Source organism: Poecilia formosa, unplaced genomic scaffold (genome assembly GCF_000485575.1).
Source record: "Poecilia formosa unplaced genomic scaffold, Poecilia_formosa-5.1.2 Scaffold54, whole genome shotgun sequence".
NCBI classification, from domain to species: Eukaryota; Metazoa; Chordata; class Actinopteri; order Cyprinodontiformes; family Poeciliidae; genus Poecilia; species Poecilia formosa.
Window position 1 is genome coordinate 26,073 of NW_006799993.1, and position 21,909 is coordinate 47,981.

Below are 21,909 nucleotides of genomic sequence, written 5' to 3' on the forward strand. Positions count from 1 at the left end.
CCCGTATTTAATTATATCACATGTGGTGGATTTGCTTTTCCAGTGTCTTTTTTAGTTTGCCTCTTTAAAACAATAATAATAAATGGAGGGTTCTGAAACAGTCCTTAGAAAATTGAATGTAAAGAATCGGATCATAACATGTCACAATGGAGTTAATACATCCAACAAACCTTTAGCAATAGATTAAGAAACTGTGACGGTAGGGTAGATCTTTAACTAACCACACAGTTTCATGTCTAACATTAACAACAACGTTGCCAAATGAAATATTTTAATATTGAGCATTATTACATCCTATTTTTAGACACTAGAGGGAGACCTATCATTGTTGCATGTACAAAGCAGCTGTACATTCAGTCAAAATAAAACCACCAATACAAGTCAAAGTGTTTATAATAATGTTTTGACAAAGGATAACACACTTTTTAAAGGTTGCTGGTCCAACTATTTCAGCAATAAATATAGAGATTTAACACGTATTACCAAATTTAAATACAGAAAAAAACAAAAAAAAACTGACAACTTAAAATAACTGACACAATAATATCAAGTGGAAGTTTAAAAGTTGAGTCTGTTCTTTTTTACATTGCACTGGCTCCCATGGATGTCCATTGTGTCAGGTGTGTAACAGAAAGTGTTTCCACCAATCAATATGCACGTCCTGTTGAATCTCGTTATTGCAGACACCCTGTCCGTCATCAGGACAGCGTGTCAGCAAACCAACCCAGCTGTTGGAGTCTCTGGCAGCGGACACACAGGTTTTGATAGATGAGTGGAGGAGACTCTTCATGCTGTCACCAGGCTGGAGATAAATAGTCAGCCACGCTGCAACAGTAGTTGGGTTGCCGCTAAGTTACCTGCGAGGAATCTGGCACCTGCAGGTTAACGAGAGTAAAATATTGCACCTTTATTAACGTGATTTAGACAACTAGCTGGTACTTTACCTTCTTCCTGAGTCAAAAATGCATCGTTACCTGTCACAGTCTTTTGCTTTTTGTCTCTCCTTTCTCCTCCTTCCTCTTCCTCGTTGCCTTTTCCTACACAACAGAAAATACATTATCCAAGTTTTCCAGATTCTTTGAAATTTTTTTACTTTTAATCGTAAAAATTTAGAATAAAAATAACATTCTTACCTTCCAGCCTTCATCAAAGGTTTCCGCACTCTGAAGAGAAAGTTTCAATAAATTACTGGAGAACAAATCAAAGTACAATTTTAGTTAAATACATATGTGGTGAATGTAATCACCAAACTGGTCTCTTAAAATATTTGCAGTATACTTCAGTGTTATTACATATATTTCACAGGGAACCTGGCTCTGGAACATTGGTTTACCTTCTCTTACCATCAGACTAAATCATATTGATTTGAGTTCTCAGTGATACTTCTGATCTATTCATTTTCCAAGAGTTGTACAATAATGCAAACAACTTAAATTATTGTTACAATCAAGGTTTGGGTGCACAAGCAAAAATGTATTGGACATGTTCTCTAATCCCTATGTGGGCTAAAATACTATACACACATTGCCACTAATTTTTGGTGAAGTGTCTCTTAGCGAGTTGCGCCATGTGAACATTCTTTTTGTTGGTTTTGGTATAACGCTGACAATAAAATTTAACCTATCTTCTTGGCTGAAGTGTAAAAATTCAGTTGAGTTGATAGTTTTTCTGCTGTGGAGCTGGTTGTTAAGCACAGTCCACAAATATTCAACAATAATGAGGTCAGAAGCCATGCCAGTAGGTTCCTTTAATTTCCTCCTGCTTTGTCTACTCCCAAACCAATTTTGATAATGCCTTTTGGATCAGTGTCCTGTTGGAACACCCAGTTTAACTCAAATTCAGCTCAAGGGTTTCTTAGGATATTCAAGGACAGCCGAGGATCCATCAAGACTCAAGTTTATCATAAACTGGAAACTGCTGTAACGTGAGCGTCACTGTACAAAGTCGAGCAAGTTTAACATTGCCAAGTGCTGAGAAGATACTGACTGCAGAACAATCTCTTAACCCAAAACATTACAAATGATAGGTCAGAAAATAAGTAAGCAAGACAATTTCCAAATTCTTTCACTTGACCTCAAATCAGCAGCAATATTGAGGAAACTTAAACATAATCAGGTGCTCCAACAGGACAATAAATCTTAAACACACATCTAAACTGGGTTTTCATTGTATATGCAAGGTGACACCGAGTTTCTGGAATGGCCTGGAAACTCAACATTAGTAAAAATTGTTGGACTACATCTAAAAACTCCAAACATACCAGAAAATCATTCAAGTTTCACACTCTAATTACAGAGGAATTGAGTGTTAAAAGCTTGTATAGGTAGAAGCAGTTAGCCTGGTCAACAACCACAGTAGTTTTGTAAGTTGCAATTAGAAGATGACTACATTGTGTACAACGTGGCAATGTAGATTTGTTCCCTGTAATCTGTGGTTAAGTTACAATAAGAGCCTCTTCTTGGGTTTGTTCTTGCTCTGTTTCTTTGTTTATCTGCTCACAGCGTGGCACCATTTCATTATGTGAATCTGTAAAGCTAGACTTTGAGAGGGTTTTTTTTTAGCAGTGATATACAGAATAATCACTTAGGGACCTTTAAGTACTTCACTTTAAATATAAACGTTGAGTTTTTCACTATTATTATGCCTTAGATCCCAATATTGTTAATTCAAATGTGAAAGATAACAGGGCTCAATTCTTTGGTTGAGGGCTGTATGGAAACATTATTGATAACTGCAGTTTTAACGTAATAAAATGCTTTTAACTAAATACAAGTAAATAATAGGAGAAAGTTTGTTTTTTTTACATCTGTGTTTTACGTCATAAATTAGGGAAACATATTTTTTTGTTCTCTTACCTACATTCACATGTCTTATGCTCCACAAAGGTCATCTCAACATATTCTTCACCTGGTTCAGATGGCCGGATTTTCAGCAGCTGTTTAGCACAGTCAGAAGACAGGATTATAATGGGACAGTACCTTTCAAAAGTAGTAAGACTTTAGTAAGACTGCAGTCAGGCAATGCACTTTACATTTTCTGTTCATGGATTCATCTACCTGAGCTCTATGAACTTTGTGATATTATTTAAATTTCTCCATAGCCCATAGCTATGTACTTAGTGTGTGTTTTTATGTCTTCCTGATGCTGGATATTTGGTAATGTTCAAACCGCTGAGGCCTTCGCTGAATTTATAGCACAATTAAATTACACTCAGGTGGACTCTGTTTAATAATTATGCGATTTCTGGTCGAACAGGATTTGATCATTACAATTATATTTTTATTGGCAAAAAAAATAAAAAAGAAAACCATGCATCAAAAGTAACGCTCAACTTAGTGTTGATCTACAACCTAAATCCTGTAAAATACATTGAACATATGAAGTTGTGTAAAAAAAAATCCAGGAGTATAAACATTTTTTCTGTTTTCTTACCTGCATTGTGACATTGGAAGTTTCAGTGGGATGACACTCTAAGTTCTCGTCTCCACAGCAGCCGGCACATCTCACCAGTGGCACACAGGAGGGACTGTAGATGTGCTCCACCTCCGTCGGGTATTCTTGGACAACCTCTACCAGCTTCTCCATGGTCCGACAGAAGCTGCGACCCCACACCTCTTGAAACATCAGCACTGTTGGGAAGAACAGGAGGATGAGCCACGTTGGAATAACTTTTGGTTCTCATAAAGATGCGGAGTCTGACCACTCAGAGCAAATTCCCAAGCTCTCTAATGAGAAAGAAAATCACTACATGGATTATAAATAAACTATACTATTAGTTTCTATTTATTTGTTCACAAATGGTAAGAATAATTAGTTAAACAGGATAATAATGACATGCTCATGTGGTGTATACAGAGACGTAAAGCCAGATGTGATATACAGTGTATCCTGTTTTCTTATAACAGAAAGAAACATTTGTACAATGTGCAGTACACTTTCCTGTGGGAGTACATGTGTGAAAGTGTCCTACTTGCTGCGGGGGGAAGAGAAGAACAGGGACGACTATAGCCAAACACAGAAGGAAGAGAAAACAAACACTGGGAACATGGCCATGAACAGAACCCTGCTGGAACTGGAGCTGAGTTGCCCCGCAGGCACCCCTGGGACTGCACTGACCCCCAGAGGTCACCAACTGGAGCCTGACACCATAACAGCTGTTTATAAACGCAGACGGGCTGGGAGGAGATGGTTGGGGAAGCATCCATGGTCAGGAGATGAGGCCGTGAACTGTAATGTTGTGATACAACGTTAAGCGACATTTTGCTGGCCACTTACTACGGCTAAACTCAACTGTATGTGTTCCACTTCTCTAAACTTTCCTCTGTATTCCAGATCCCGGCCTGGGAGCTGTGCAAGCCTTTAAGTTGCAGTTTATTTCTCCTTTGGCAGCATTAATTTATAGTGATGTGAGGGAGGGAAAGGATGTGAGGAGAGAAGGTCAGAAGTTGGGTAATCCCTTTTGGCTCAGACAAGCCCTGTTATTGTGTGGATTCAATTCAAGCTTGCTGACTGGTAGCCAACATTCCTGAGTTTTGTCATTAATTTCACATCCCAATAATGCATGGAAAATACAACTGAGTTTGAAATCAGTTTCATTCTCTGAGGTCTAACTTCTGCTGTGAATAAACAAAGTATGGATAAAATAATCCATTGTGAATATATTTGTGTGTGGGAGTGTGTAAATATGGCAGTTTATTCAAGAATTTAGAGAACATTTATTTTGTCCGTACACTGTTTTCGACTACACTGATAAGTTTCGATTTTTTTAATTAAAGCTCATGGAATTAACATGATTAATTTCCAGCACTCTGATACATTCTGAAATAAAACAGCGACAAATACTTACCTTCCATGGTGCTATTTGTGTCTGCCGTGGGTAAATTCTGAAAAGAGAAAAAGACATCTAAAAAAAATGTAACAGTAAGAACCTCTCAGAAAACATACATTTACCATATCATAAAAAAAAACTAGATTGGACAAAAAACCTTTACAATCGAGAAAACAACAAATAAAACCAGTGTCACTGAGAATAGATAAAAAAATGTCATATTCAACCAAATGTGAGAATATGAAGTTTGTTTTAAAAACAGTAATGAAACAGTTTTAGAGATGTAGCAAAAAAAAAACACACAAAAAAACACAAAAAAAAACACACACACACACACTTCTGCATTTGCATTGTGTCTATGGAGCATTTTAAAAGCATCTGGTCTACTGACCTGAGGAAGGGAGGCAGTATATAGACGGGGCAGCAGTTCAGACTGCTAAAATGAAATATAGCTATTAAGAGACTGCACTGCTGACAAATGAAGCAGCTGCAGCAGATAGAAATGGAAAATTATAATAAGCTAAATAAAGTGTGATGCAGTGGTCAAATCAACTGGAAAAGGCAAAGATTTAACAGTGTTACACGTCACATTTTATATGACATTTATGTCTTCTAACTACATGTTCAAAAAGACTTCTACAGAGGTTGTAGTTAATGCGCCACAAAAGGCTATTGATATTAGTTATGCTTTCTTTATCTTGTTATAATCTTGTAACAATGCTGTTGGCTCGCATTTCTCAACAACTTTATCGATCTATATACACTGGCATCCACTATCATGTTTGACTACTTGCTACGTTCTTCTCCCCATGCGGGTCACTTTGGGATCATAAACTGTTCACACAGATCCCTGACTGCGCTCGCATTTAATTAGTAGTATAAAAAATTAGATTTCATTCAAAATCGGACTTCAGTATCAAGATCTGCTGTCAATGTAGCCAAGGATAGGCTGGAGAAAACAGTCAGCAACGCTTTAAAGTGGACAATAAACAAACCAGCTCTCTATATAAAATGAAATAAAATAAAATAAAATAAAAAAAAAAACAGAAGGCAGAAGATGGAGAAAAATGAAAAGATCTAACCATTCAGTCCTGTGCAGTCCTGTGGAGTCCTATGGTACTCCGCAGGGGAGGCCACCAGCCGAGGCGATAAAATCATTAACTTTTAAAACGTCTATTTGAAAGGTGAGCCNTCAGTATCAAGATCTGCTGTCAATGTAGCCAAGGATAGGCTGGAGAAAACAGTCAGCAACACTTTAAAGTGGACAATAAACAAACCAGCTCTCTACAGCTCTCTATATAAAATGAAATAAAATAAAAAAAAAAAAAAAAAAAAACAGAAGGCAGAAGATGGAGAAAAATGAAAAGATCTAACCATTCAGTCCTGTGGAGTCCTATGGTACTCCGCAGGGGAGGCCACCAGCCGAGGCGATAAAATCATTAACTTTTAAAACGTCTATTTGAAAGGTGAGCCAAAAATGACTACAGTAGCACAAATTCACCTAAGATTATCTAATTTTTCTTTCAATTTTAATTAACGAACACAGTAGCGAAATATTGAAAAGGAAAAATATTTTTTTGTCCTCCAGTGGTGACAGCTGGTACTACACGGGCCTATAAAATGGGTTGACAGTGGATCTTCTTTTCCTACCCTGGATTGGTTGAATCTTTTTTGACAAGCAGCAAATCCTCGCTGACATGTTCCACAGCGTGCCCAACTGTTTAGGCTCAAAAACCTGCTTCCTGTGGTGTAAGATTCAGTTCTTTATTTATTTTCCCATTGATGGCTTCCCCCTCCGTCTTGATTTTTTCCCATCATCCCCTGATAAACAGAGTGAATTTCTCATTCGCCTGGGAAAACACAAAACCTCTGCTTGACTCCATCTCAGGAAGGGAAATCTAGGTTTGATAAAACACCCTCCAGCAGAAATGCAGGACAGGCGGCAGACAACCTACTTCCGCAATCCTTCGTCATAAAATTGAATTTCATTTTCTTTTCTCTTCAACACAAGCCTGATGAAACGCAACAGTCAGTGCAGACTCTGATACATGGAAAAGTGTTATGCAATACCAGACAGTTGTTTTCACACCATCTGTTCACAGCATAAATTGCATCCTCTTCCTGTTTTGAACCAAAATTAGCTTGTGGATGAGGATGGTATCTATCAGCACACCGCCACAGTCAGCAACGTGATTTAGGAGGAATGCCGTGATTTGACGATGATGAATTCCACTTCGCACAAATATACAAGGGATACATTTTAAACTTTTAGTGAGATAAGTAGGAGATGTACCTCCTGCAGGAGGATTCCCCACAGTCACTCAGGGTTTCTCCTCTCTGCATTTTGGGAACAGATGAAGCTTCTCGCTCTTTTTCTCAGAGCAGCTCATCATCTGGCCGACATGTACAGCTGTTCCTCTGACAGCAGAGTTGTTCCATAGAGCGGTGCCCAACGAACTGTGTCTGCCGCTGCACAAAAACACAGCAGGACATGAGCTCTGCTCTGTGAATATATTTTAATGCTCAGCATGGGAACGTCACAGTGCAGTTTAAGCTATTGTTCAATGTCACTTTCACTCAGTCGAGCACTGATTATTTTCCATTCTCTATAGCAACATCAGAATAAAGCAAAACTCTCTCTACCATTAGCCGTCCTAAGATCTTTTCACTTTCTGTCTCTTTTCCATTTTATGAGCTTGCTACACATTACAAAAGTTTCTTGGCTTTGTCTCACTTGCTCTTCAAGAAGTCGAGGGTTAAACCTTGTCATAACAAGAAAATATTTCTGGTGCCTGTTGGGTTTGAGAATAGAGGAGTATGAGAAAACCTGCTGTTATGATGTAAAAAAAAAGTTGCCTGAGACGTCTCAGATAGCTACTTCCTTCTCCTCATGCACTTAGCAGTATTAACTTTGTGATCAATGGTGACTAGAGGTGGTTTAGCTCTTGTGGAAAATGCAGGGTTTTATATCAGTAAATTATGAATGATCTTGACAGACAAATCCCACAAGCTAGATCAATTTCTAACTTCACCTTAGTATCTTGTTCACCTCATTCCCCTAATTAGGCCTTTTTTTTTTCAAGGAGATTCACTTCTAATTAATTAGGTTTAATGTGGTCTTGTGTCGTTTTCAGGAATTGTTTAATGAACTAAAGGCTACACAAATGAACAAATATTAAACCTGTCAGATTATGTTGTCCAGGTTTGTCTTGCTGTTTATGAGCATGTGTGCAACTTTGGCTCATTTCTGAACCATTGCAACAGAATCTGCAATGGAACAAATGACTGGAAAACACAATCATGCTGAAGACACGAAATGCTTTATACAACATAAATTTCTTGTATGTTTTCTACAAAAAATACCATAAAATCCAAGGAATTGTTTCCTGTTCAGATGCAGTCAAACAAGCAGATAAAATAAAATCAACGGAACAAAACAAATTAAAATTAGGACTAGTGCTGTCCCTAATCCACAGTATAATCATAAAAATGTGTAGCTGTTTATTTTTAACATTAGAAATCTTCTATTCACGTTCCACAATATGTTCATTTACAATATCTTACGCCCATTGAACCTTTCTATATTTTATTATAAACTACAACCACAAATTTCAGTTATTACGAAAGAACAAAACACAGTAACCCATTGTTCAGTAAAGGGAAGAGGAGACATGGGCTTCATAATCGCAACTGCAAAAATGTTCCTGCAAAGTTTTGACTTGGAGGGCCTAGATGCATTTGTAAAACAAGTATGCACTACTTTTTGTTTATCTAACTTATAAAAAAAAAATCCCAAGTTTATGGTTCTCACAAGAAAAAAAAAATAGAAAAAGTTCAACGACAGGAGAAATTACAACAGAAAACTGATTAAATTACACTTTACGTAGTGGCTGTTAAATTGTACAGCAGTTAAAGGAGTTCCCCAAACTGTTAAGAGCTTCTGCTGTACTCATGTGTTACTACAGGAATCGCTTAGCCCCTGAGCTCCTGCTGTCAGGCCACAGAGGCCCAGAACATCATCACTCTCTAGTCCCACACAGCTGAACTGCGTCATCTTTAACCTCCTTGCTTACTCCATCTGTCAGGGAGAGGGCAGCGTGCGTAGGGAGCACAGCTTAACACGACAGAGATTTTGCTTAATGCTTCAAGGATATATCAGTTTAGAGGGTCAAGCGGAGGAAGTCAGTTCAACAGCAGGTAATGGCAATTTGCTGAACAAGATCTGGGTCCAAGCTAAAATAATTAGCATTGCATTTCTTAAGAGAGCAAAGAATGAAGGACATAGTGCAATACGCCAATATTATAGGTCTTTCTGTCCTTTCCACTGGATTACAAAACAGTGGCAGTAAGGATGAGGGATGTTTTGTTTAATAACAAGTTGACAACAAGTAGTGTTAGATACTTTTTGCTTCACTTTTATGCATAGTTCAAATGTCTAACTTATTACATAATGAAAGTAATAACTACCAACAAGCAAGAAAATCATTGAAAATACTGAATATTGCTGGTATTCCCTCAAAAAGGTAAAAGGTATCATAAGGACAGCAAATTAAGACTATGGACAATTTCTCTAAACACACTTATTTGGTGGTTGACAAAATATGAGATTTTCACCACAGGGAAGCCAACAGTATCTTACAATTATCAACACAAATCATTCTGCAAGAATTTGGTTTTCATTGTCAGTGTGGTTGAATCCCACTGGGTTTGTGGCTTGAACATGCCGCATTTACACTGTAAAATCCATAAAAGTGCTGCTACAATAAGGGATCCGTTTCTATGGATTTTACAGTGTAAATGCGGCATGTTCAAGCCACAAACCCTTAAATATTCCGACTTTTAGCTACAAAACGCACCATACATGCTCTTGTAGCGTAATAACTACAGTTGCTCCAACTCCTGCCTTATTATTTGATTGCTTTGACTTTTAATAAATTACTTCAGAGATGTCAGGTCACCAGGCTGAGTGAGCTTTGCAGTATACTTTTTATCAGAGTTTAAACCAAAACAAGGTTCACGTCAGCAGAACTGTTTACTTTAATAATGAGGAAAAGCAGACTGGCAGAGATTTGGGAAAATCCCCTCCTCGGTTCTCAAGACTTGGGCTAATAATGACTCAAGTAAATAATAGATCCTGCATTTATATATTGATTTATTAGGTTTCAGAACTTCTGGATTTGCAAATTTTTTTGGTACACCCATATTCTTACACACAAGAGACATCCGGAACAAGAGCAATGGATGACACAGCTCTTACCCTTGAGCCCTGGCTGTGTTGGCCTATCAGTTAACTATTCACGGCTAAAATAGCTTCTCAATGTCAGACATGTTGCAGTAGCACAAGTGTCCCCAACATTAATGTCAGTTTCCAAAGAATTTTTTTTAACAAAGTATCATGAATGATGAGGAATTCCTGAAACATTTGAAAGTTAAATTGGAATAACAGCACGTTGCACCAATCTGATTTCTAAATTACCTAAATAACAGATTATAGACAATAAATATGTTTGTAATTGATCTCTTATGTCTGTTTATTCAATAATTTAGCAGCAGAAAGATTTTTTGAATATAAAATTTTATTTATGATATATGATATTGATATATAGTTAGCAATTGATTAATTACATACAAATAGATTTTAGGAATTTATTTTTTGTGCAACAAAGCAGCGTCCTGAAGGCATTTTTGCGAATTGATTACTGATCCCTTCTTGCAACTATTGCCCTGGTTAGCACATTGACAAACCATTCCTATCAAGGACCATCACTGACTCAGATAAAGTGGCTCGTTGTTCAGATATCTCTGTCATTTTAATTAATTATTCTTAGAAAGAATAAATGTGGCACAGAGGTACATGTTCTTGGTTTTGTGATAGGATGAAACTTAACCCGTAAAACCACAGAGAAACTAAACCAGTGGACACAACACCACTCTAATGCTAGGCTTCCATCTGCCACCGCGATCCAGGTTCATTACATCAACAACAAAATCCACAGCAGCATTTCTCAGGCCTCACATGCAGCTTGAAGAAAACAAAACATATTTTCCACCCCTACTAAGGAAAAGCAGGCACTGTTTTGTATACATGAGGCAGGTGAACCTAAAACATCAGGAGTGACATTACCCAGCCGGGTCTGCAAAGTGGTCAGGTCAGAGCTCATGATCAGGGGCCACTTTCAAATTACCAACAAACTTCAAACCAGAACACATGGTGAACGTTTACAACAATCACTCCAGAAATCAGGGTGAGGAGAGGATTACTGAATCTGGACTTCTTTCACACGCTATGAAAAAGGCACACTGATGTGTTATGAAGCAGATTCCCAAATCCTAAAGCAGTAATTTGGAGATCCACGTAATGCGTCCAGGAGGAGAGTTAGCTGCAAGCCAGTGACTTGACGCATTCAGTTGGATTTTCTAAGGAAGAAAACTTCCAACCAATTTGAATAACAAATATAACTTGACTGTGTTATTTTAAAATGATCAAATTGAAATGTATTAGTAACTAATTTTAAAGGGGGCATAAGGGAATATTTGTTATGAACTGGGACAATATAAATACACTAAATTGAACTTAAATGAAAAACCTGGCATTACGTAAATCACAGGGTAGAGCCTCCACCCCAGTCTCAAGTCTTCACTACTTACAACAGATCCTCTTCCAGGATTTATCTGTATTTAGCCCCATCCATCTTCTCACTAACTCTTACAGGCTAGTCTTTTTAAAGTGGGAACAGTGTGTTCAGGGTTAGTGCAGGGTTAGTTCTTTTTTGCCACACAGGCCATAAAGTTCAATTTTGGTCTCTTTTGACCAGAACATCTTCTTCCACATGCTTCCTCTATTTGGATAATGGCAAACCTGTAGCTGAAATCTTTCTTGCAACTTTTCCAAAACATGGAGGACAGCAGCAACAGTTGTACTGTTCATAGATCCCGCTACGCTCTGGATCTCTGTAGCTCTTCCATGATTATTATGGGCCTGTCAGTTTACGAACTTATTTTCTAGTTATGTGATTTGCACCAGATTTTATTTATATATAACAGATACATTTCCATGCATGCCACACTTTGTAGATTTGTATTCACAAATTTATCTAACTTAGTATTTTGGAATTTGATTTTGAAATGTCAATTACTTTTTGTCAATCTAAAACACAAAATCACAATGACTTAGTAAAAAAGTTGCAAGGTAATCAATTTAAGACTGATTAAGAGAGTTTCTCACACTCTTTAAAAAATAATTTTATCTTCAACAGGGAGTTTTCTCACTATAAGGGCAGGTGTGCTTTCTCTGCTTTCTCTGGTTTTCAAAATAACACATACTACAAATAGAGTCAACAGACATGGAGGAGGTAAAGGTCTATATAGATGTTGATTTAGATAAATACAGCTTCCTTAGTGTAAGTTCATTAATGAATGCACAGATGTCTCCCCAAAGACATAGACACAAACAGACACAATCAACACAACCGCTGTGTAAATGGTGCACTCATACGCAGACACACACACACACGCGCACACACACACTACACAGGTCCTAAGATAAGACTGACCGGTGGTAATTGTGGTCCCTATTACAGTAAAATGCTTTTCTGTAAACCACAGTAAATTACATCCAGATGGGAGATTAAAGCTTGCTGAGTAGACGGCTGCCCCGAGCATCACCACTCCTCTTCCTCCTCCGAAGCAGAAGGAAGGAGAAATCCATATTTCCTGATTGCAATTGCAACCCTCCCCTGGGCCGGGAAATTACAACTGGAGAGAAATACCCCAACAACGCATATAAAAGCACCGTCAGTCAGCGAGTCACTACAACTTTGTGAGCACACTTTGACCGAGAAAGATTGGCAAGAAGAGAAAACACAAAGAGTTCATCAATTTTAAATGTCTGACAGGCAGAAAAAAGGTTTAAGTATTTTAATCTGCTCAAAGTCGTCATAGACACACCTGAAATTTTGATTTTATAACATCCAGAGCTACAACAGACAGGCTAAACATGAACATATGTGGAAAAAATATGAATGGTAATTGTATTTGTGCAATATAAAGATCAGTGTCCAGTATTGTTTTTCTTCTAGTGTCAAGGAAACACCTGTGTAACATCATGTACTTGCAGACACAAGAGCCACACCTTTATCAGTAATGGCTCCCTCATCCAGGGCCGAAATTGAGAGTTTGTGGATCTCTGGCCTAGAGACAATTTTGGTGCCATGCACACTGAAAGTTAGGCTAACGTCAACATCAAACTTGTCAGGCCTTGTCCACATGAGGACAGCTTTTTACAAAACTATATTCCTGTTTGGGTTTTCAACAAAATATTATTTCTAGAATTGCTTTTTCCACATATAAACCAGCATAGCATGTTTTATTAACTGATATAAAAATTAGCTGTCTGATCCGAGGCAACTACGTCTCCCCAAGAGAAAAGAAAACTTTTGGATTTCTAAAGGTTTTTCCAAAGGTTTTCAACCTGTCTAATTTGACAGCGGCGTTGAAGATGGTACATTCCTGTACTTTTACAGGTTTTGTGGTCAATCAACTGATCACCACTTTTTAATAAAGTAAAGACATCTTTCTACTACAGATAAGGCAACTAGTACTGATAATAGCTTCACAAAACTTCAAAACATCTGAACTATTCCCCTCAGAGGTTATGGCCAGTCAGTATCTTATCTGCAGCAGACTTGGTTGGCTCTAGCATCTTTGTGGAATCAAAGAAGGTGTTTTGAAGTCATGGTATGACTTGACATCCAGACATGAAACTAACTTCCCTTTCAGATGTCTCCCTTCCTAGCATGTCAGCTCAGAGGCATATCAATTGAGGGTTGACTACAACTTCTTAATGCCATCTTAGTTCTTTCAAAAATTCCACCTAGACAACAAGAAGACATTTCAGACACGTGTTGGAGCCCAAAATGTACATTTTTGCCTGTCTAAATCTACACCAATCTTACAATTCCTATCGAGGCCTGCCTGGTAACCCACAATTATTGGCTTGAAACTTCTGATGTAGAACATGTATGTCAAGTAGATATCCTGCTGGACGTGTTAAATTTAAAACAGGAGTGTATACGTATGGAGAAATAATGCATGAAATGTGCTAAAACACTTGAGAAGGGAGTTGGTCTAGCGCACTTTGTCTTGGCACCACTCTGATTAGCCATTAGCTAGAAAACTAATCTCTGTTTCAACATAGTGAATACACCAGACAGGTATCTACTTCTGAAAAGATACTGTGTAGTCAAAACCTCTCAACTCCCTCTGCAAAAGCATCTAAACCATCCTTTTAACCTTATCCCTCCTATCTTTTGGTTAAAGATATGGAAGAGGCATTGCGTGTGCAGTGATGAATGTAATGCTCAGAAGCAATCTAATGTTATCTGGTTTGTATGGTTTTATCATAGAAAAAAAATAATTGCCCCCATTTTTGGTCAGAGACGTTTCGAACAAGCTTTCTTTATAATGAGATTAATCTAATGGTTAGGCAAAACCAAATAGCTTTTGGTACTTGTGGTTTTGACATGTAGGAGTGGCAGAAATACAGACCAGAGATGCTTACAAGCTCTATCCTCAGCTAAAATTCCTGTCACACCAAAGCAGGTTATCGTCAGTGCCAAACCCAATGGACTAAAGGAAGTCAGGTTTTGAAATGCTGATGCAGCATTTTCTTAGCTTTCTTCCACACAACCATAAAATGAAGGAGGTAGTTTACACCAAACGCTACAGATTAACTACAAACTAATGGAAATCAACAAACACTGAAGATTTTAGAAAAACTCTCCTGTATTCGATCTGTAATAGAGACATGATGTGGTATGCATCTTCTATCTATACATCTGTGATTTAGCACATATACAGGAGTTCAGCCTGTGGTTTACACAGCCAAGGAATCAGGAATAATACAAACAATTAGAATGCACAAATACACACTAATTCATTGGACAGCTCATGTAAAAGGGTGAGCAAGAGGTCACTATTGTTCAAATAGGAAACCCAGGTGCTTCCACCCTCAGTCTGGGGTAGTAATACCATAATAAATCAGCAAGCATGTTCACAGAGCATAGCTCTTCATGAAAATGTAACCCAGATTTAAGAGCTACATGTATTTTATTGAAGCTTAATTTTGGACTTGAGGTTTCATGTTTATTGCTGTGAACTCAATGACCAGAGCGTGCTTAGACTGACAATTTTTTAGTCACTAGTATCTGTATACCAGTGTGCCTCTTGGCCAGGTCTCACTCCAAAAATAGAGATTTTATCTCAAGGGAACTCCAATAAAATAATGGTTAAATAAATTAATTTATTTAATAAACTCACCCTGATGGTACAATGACTGTCTAATATTAGATTATATCAGATTCTATGCACTTTCTGAGTATTTTTTACATGGGTGGATTGTATTGGGAGGAACTGGCTTGATATGAATTGAAACTGAACATTAATTGGATCTATTGCAATTTCAATCCATATTAATGAATGAGTTGAAAAAAAAAAGACAGCTGAAAAAAATACAAAAAAAGAACTTCACGTAAGGGAGGGTTTGGCAAAAAGCTTTCCTAGAGGATCCAAAAACAATTCTCAGTCTATTTTGCATATAAACTCAGTACAGTGTTTTATTTACCTAGAAACTCATTACAGTATGAAACACTCAATAGAAAGGAGATAAGGAGGCATCACAATCAGATGACTAAACCACAACTACCCTCCTCCTCTTTGGTTATTTTCATAAAATAACCAAAGAGGAGGAGGGTAGTTATTTTCATAAAATAGCCAAACTCCATAAAACATCAAAAACATACAAAATAAAAAAATAAAAAAAATCAATTAAAATAAATGCAAAAGATAACTAAGAAAACCAGAATTACAGTCAGAGTAACCAGAAGGAAATGTTTAGTGCCTGCACAACAAAACTGCACAAAAAAAAAAAAAGTAAAAACCACATCCCTTCCAGGTCGTAATCCCGGGTAATCTGATTTTGTAAAAAGGATTTAAAAAATTCATTTGATGGTAATAAAAAATCTGATCTCTAAAAATGTCTCCATAAAGTAAAAATGAGTCCAAGGTTCAGAATAGAAAAGCAAGAACACACATTCAGAAATGCTGAAATACGTAAGCGATGAATCCGTTGCACTAAAGAATTATGAAACAGCAAAAACCCCACCCTCTTTTGGCCACTCTGTGTTTCAGAGCGGACACAAGTGATCTCTCCATTCGCAAGGCTGCTGATAGATACTCCAGCTGTGAATGTCATGAAAAAAAAAAGGATATTATTTATTAGTGACGCATTTTTAGGTGTGGGAAATTCATGAAAGATGTTGAATTTATAACTTTTTGGGGTTTTACAGAAGGTGTTTGCAGCAAAGAAAGAGAGGCGAGGAAATGCTCTTTCACTAATGAGCAGTAAAACACGTCTGTAGGGTTAAAGGAGTATCCAGATTTAGGACTGGCTCTGTGTGATCTGACAGATTGGATGTTGAATCTCAGAGATTGTACTGTTTACACTTGCCATCAGTCTTGTAGGCAGCAGGGGGCATTTAACCTGCTTCAAACTGGGGGCCCTGTGCTTTGTCATTCATGTTTTGACTAAGCAAGCCATGAGCTGATTATACGGATTAGAGGAAATGCGGGGATACCACATGTTTTCTACCAAGTTTCAACTTAACAACAGCTGCAAAGTGTCCAGCCTGGAAAACTGTTAGGACATGAATCTTTCACAGACCTTTAAAGCCTCTCTGAGTCAGTACTTCAGTATGCAGACTGCAGAGTGGTAAAGTCTGCTGATTCAACAGGCTTCAGCAGTGTGTGAAGTGTGACAGTGGGAGTAAATGGATGAGAAAAGGACCTGGATTTGCATTAAACATGAGACGCATCAGAGACAACTGCCACGCTGGATGGAAATCAGAGACTGAAAAGGTTCAAGAGCTGGAGCTCTATGTGGCACAAGTTCCACCGTCCAATGACACGTCATCTCTCAAGTATCTGTGACACAACGCAGGCTTGTTAAAGAGTGCCCACTCTAGTGTCGGATTCACTCTGCTCAAGCAGATTTTCATTAAGAGACCACCAGGCGATGCCAGGAAACAGAAGACGGATAAGCTACTGCCTGACAGAAATACCTCAAACACTTCTCATCTAGATGCTGTACTTAATACTGCCTTTTACTATTAAAATGTACAGAAACATGAACATGGGCAGTGAAGGGGGGGGGGTGCCTCACACTTTGAGACAGCTCAGCAGGATCTTGTATTATCCAGCTACAATAGAACATGCCATTAAAATGCATTCCAAAAGAAATAGAAACCAATATGTCTCCACACTGAAATAAATCACACAGAAAGAGAACAATCCATGTCAGTGAAACTAGTGTTTGAAGAAAGCGTCTGTAATTATGAGCTTAGAGCGTTCCCAAATGTACACGTAACAGTGAGTCACTTTGCATCATGTGCTGCTGCAGATGAATGATTGTGTGGTTTGTCGTGTTTCACCTTGTGAATGAATGAGCTGAATGGTGCTCATTTAAAGGTTATTCAAACCACAAGTTGCTGTACCTTGTCATCAGGAATGACTAAATGTTGATTTATCAGATCAGATTTTTTTTCTTCCATTCATTGAAAGCTTCCAAAAACCCCTTATTGTAAACGCATCAATCATTAGCATGTTTGATGGACTTGTTTCAAGCTTTGCTGCATACATGGGGATCATCTTCATATTCCTTCATTGCTGTTTGATTCAGGACTGTCATTTCTACTAAAGAACTTGGGAGCAATTTCCTGTTTTATCTGTTATGCTCCTCAGATCATTTCTCTTAGAAAACTGGAAATCAGCGTAGACTAGGAAACGATCTAATTGATCTATTTGTAAGAAAAACCTTTCTAAAGTTAAAAGTCATGTAAACAGACACAATTTCAAGTAGTTGAAGAATGAAAACTGCTTCTCTCTGAGCTAGGAAATTGCACAAAAATCAACAACCCAACATCAAACTTCCCTGCCTTCTTCCAAAGGGCGCCTCCAAAATGTTTTTAAAGGGAGGGCAGCCAGATGGAGGTCATTGATACTCCTGGGGTGGCACACCAAAACCACAAGCCCCAAAAGAGAGGTGGTGGGTGAGGGGCAGCAAATTCATAGGGGAGGTATTCATCGCCCATCCTCCCCAACTCACCAAAATCAGATCAAGACAGAATGCAATAAAGCAAACAACAAAGTGATTAAACAGGCACAAAAGGATAACATATAGACAGCATAAAAGTAGGTATGTTTGCAAACAAGTTGCAAACACCCATTTAATATGAAAAGTACCTTGAATATGTGTATTGAATATGTGTATGGCATCAAAATAAGAACTACAAGGTCAGTAAAGTAACCTGTAATAACTTTTATGTAGCCTGAAGATCCTATTTAACATGTGCATAACATATCATATCAGGTAAGCTGTTGGAAAATAGATATGTAACATAACATTTGGCTAACTTAAAACAATCTTCTCATCTTCAGGTACAATCTCACCAGATGGTATTCACACTTCTTCATTTTTTTTTTTTATGTTACAGACAATATTCTAAACTAGATTTAGGATTTAGTATAGAATATTTCAAGATTAAGTAATCACAATATTGGGCTAATACTTAATTGTAGCATCTTTGGCAGCAATGGCAGCTAAAAGTCTGCCATTGAAGTGATCGAAGAGTCATTCTTCTCTACAAATCCTCTCAAGTTGAGTCAGGTTTGATGTGGAGCAAATAGGTTTTTTTAAGGCCTTTCCAGACATGTTCAATTGGATTTGAGTTTTAATTCTGGCAGCATTCTCTAAAGGCAACTCTTTGTTGTCATGATCGTGTGCTTTGAGTTTTTGTCATGTTGGAAGATGAGTGGTCACCTTTGTCTGAGGTTCATAGCACCCTAGTGTAGGATCTTTTCTTTAAGAATATCTCTATATCTGGCTGCCAATTCCCACAGCATGTTGCTGCTACCACCATGCTTCACAGTGAGGGTGGGGTTTGCCAGGGGATAAGCAAAACCCATGTTTCTTAAAACATGGTTTGAGCTGCAGTAAAAAGAAATACTTTGGTTTCAGCAAAGCCAGACAATTTTATTTCTTCTGATCTGGCAGTCCCTAAGGTGGCTACCATAAAGGCCTGATTGGTCGAAGGGATAGCAATTGTTGACCTTTTAAGCAGTTCTTCTATCGCCACAACGGAACATTGGAACTCCACTTTATTAACCAATAATAAGGCTCTGGTCATCCTTTTGACCAAAGCCCCTTTTCCCTGATTGCTCAGTTTGGTTGGGAAGTCAGATCTCAGGAGGCTCATGGTGGTGTTAAGCTTTTCCTATTTCCAAATAACAGAAACCAAAGTGCTTCTAAGGATGTTCAACACTGTCAAAAGTTTTATGTCTCCTCATCCAGATTAGTATTTTGACAGAGACCTACAGACAATTGTTTCGACTTTACTGGTTGGTATCAGCTGTGAGACTCTATAGAGTTTGATTCCAAAACAATAGTCAGTGAGTTTAACTCACCACAAGCAAGTTAAAATCAAGTTGCAGAATCCAGGATACTATGCAGTGTATAATATAATATAATATAATATGGAAATAATTAAGGGCTATGAATACTTTCTGGTGCCAGTGTAAATTAAACATGGTATTCTCAGACCAAAACTTCAACAATAAGCCCCAGGCTAATTTGGTATCAGGAATGAAAAAAAAAAAAAACTCTCCTTGGTATGTTTACTTTATCTTATCGCAAATTTTCAAAACTGTAGCCAGTGATAGCAAAGAAAGAAAAAAAAAACAACAACGTGAGAGGGGATGGCTCAGCCCTGACTGCAATTACCAATTATGCGATATGATCAAAAACTGAAAAATCAAGCACAACAGTAGCACATCTAATAAAAAAGAAGGTCAGTAATGTGCTGGTATGCTTAATTTAAAGTGGGCACCAAAATGTATTTCTACTAAGGGCCTCTTAAAACCTTGGACCGGCTCTGGTCATCACTAACTTACTCATGTCATATTCACATTTTAAGCAAAACTAGGCTAAAATATCCAACAATGACTATAATATTCTACAATATATATATATAAAAATGAATACGTTTCTAATTTTGTTCATATAAATGTGAAAGGAGAGTCAATTCACAAATTATGAGCAAAAGAAAACATATGTTTCACAAAGTATACACTTAAAAGGTAAAAAAATAAAAATAAAAATGTGTGTGTGTGTGAAGTGTGAAACAGCATACCTGTACAGGTGAGAGGAGCAGGTAAAGCGCCACCACACAGCCGAGAACTAAACTCGGTGTCATTTCGCGGTGTTTGCGCACAGAGAGAGATTGACGTGGCCAGGCGCTCACTTTCACTCAAGTTTAGAAATTAATAAACTGAAGGGAATAATATAATAAAAAGGCGTGGTCAGTCAGGTTAGAAAAATTATGCTGAACGGGATTTCCCGAGTCATCTGCTCCCAGTTCGAGCTGTGAGAGTGAGAAAAGTCACGTAGCTCCGCTTCTGCCGGCGTGTAACCTGATGAAGTTTTCGCTCACTAATGAAAAAAGGCCCCAGGGACCCGGAGAAAGTGCTAGAGTTTAAAGCGATTCAATCCCTTAGGATCTGCACTTAAAGCCAGAGCTTAAAGAGATAAAACATATCTATAAAGTGGTTCAAGCTGCGAGTCAAAATGTGAATGGACGATAGAACAGGCACAAAAAAAAAAAAAAACTAACTAAAAAATCCCCGAGCAAAGTGAAAAAAAAATGATATGAGTCAGTCCAAAGTCTTTTTAAAAGAAGAGCCGCTCCGGAATCAAATAGTAAGTTTTGACTGAAAGTTTCAGTTTCTGGTCCCGCTCTGAGCTCCAGCCGGCTGAAAGAAACACTTCAGTCTAATTTCCCCGCACCACCTTTTTACTGGACATTTAAATCTCCTCCCCTTCCCTGTCCTGCCTCTGTGTCCTCCTCAGAATCAACTGAGACTTTGCAGCATCTTTCAGCCACAGCCGGCTCATTTATACCATCACTGCAACATTTTTTTTACGTGTAGTGATGCGCATTGGATTTACTGTACAGACTGCTCACCAATAACTGCGTATTCTGGGTTATTTTGCGTTCTGACTCAAATATCCTGATGAGTTACTTGGGTTGATTGAACACAATAGGGCTGAATTATGAATTTGATCCAACATATTTGATTAGGTTTTCAACAACAAAACATGGGCTAAAGTGAATAAAGCTTTCAAAAAAGTGTCAAAACAAACATATCATTACCTTGATTATGAAAAAGGTTACTTGAAAATTAACATTTTGATACATTTTATACCCACTCCACCCATTCAGGGAGTCATATCCTTTAGAGTAGTCAACTATAACATAAAAGTTTGGTTTATGGAGTATGGAAGAAGCAGGAATACCCAGAGAAATTCAATTAATCACCTTCTTGGTTACAAGTGCACCAACATCTGATCAGATCCTTGTGCAGTTTTCAGGTTTCATAATCAAACAGGGGGTGGCCATATTGGAACCAATTTCAGTCACCTTGAAATCTGTGTGTTGAAATCGGGCTACGTCAAATTCATGGAGGGTAGTGGGCTCTAGAACCTTACTCCTCTGTATGTGAGCTTCTCATATAATCAAAGCTCTTATCCAAAGGCAAAGACAGACTTTTTTGCTGTGCAATTCTAATTTATCTATTCATTTGAAAACTGTCACTATTCCAAGCCTTTAACAAGATATTTTCAAATCTTCTGGGGTGTAACAGAGTTTGTGTGAAAAAAAATTTAATATCTGTGTATCAAATGCCCATGAGAAGGTCTGGATCCTAATTAGAATCAACAGTCTTTTTAGACAGATATTATTTTTTCATAACACTCCTCTCTTTTTTACAAACTGTATTTGTATTTTGGAAGGTCTCTGGCTTGCTTTTTTTTGTGTGTGTGTGTGTGTGTGTGTGTGTTTTTTAACCAAAAATATTTTAAAGCATTTCTCCAAAAGTATCAGTAGTTCGCTAAAAATCACTTTAATAAATTTAGTGGTGCATTAATGCTGGTCTGTGAACAATGATGCATTCCTTGTAGTCTCTTCTCGGTC

The 21,909-nt window shown here is 37.8% G+C and overlaps 1 protein-coding gene across 1 annotated transcript; it reads right to left on the minus strand.

Annotated features, from left to right (window-relative positions):
- Nucleotides 1-267: 267 nt before the first annotated feature.
- Nucleotides 268-20,752, minus strand: pgfb (placental growth factor b). Its single transcript, XM_007553010.2, has 7 exons — nt 20,071-20,752; nt 4,847-4,883; nt 3,433-3,629; nt 2,856-2,935; nt 1,134-1,163; nt 975-1,037; nt 268-875 (listed from the first exon to the last, which is right to left on the minus strand). Exons 1-7 carry the CDS (start codon nt 20,131-20,133, stop codon nt 854-856), a joined length of 492 nt encoding a protein of 163 aa, XP_007553072.1. The 5' UTR covers nt 20,134-20,752; the 3' UTR covers nt 268-853.
- Nucleotides 20,753-21,909: the final 1,157 nt, after the last annotated feature.

Coding starts and splice junctions, on each gene's coding strand:
- pgfb (XM_007553010.2), bottom strand. CDS start 20,133: ATGACACCGAGTTTAGTTCTCGGCTGTGTGGTGGCGCTTTACCTGCTC. Junction 1,038..1,133: donor CCTTTGATGAAGGCTGGAAG/GTAAGAATGTTA, acceptor TCTGTTGTGTAG/GAAAAGGCAACGAGGAAGAG. Junction 876..974: donor AAAGCAAAAGACTGTGACAG/GTAACGATGCAT, acceptor GTTAACCTGCAG/GTGCCAGATTCCTCGCAGGT.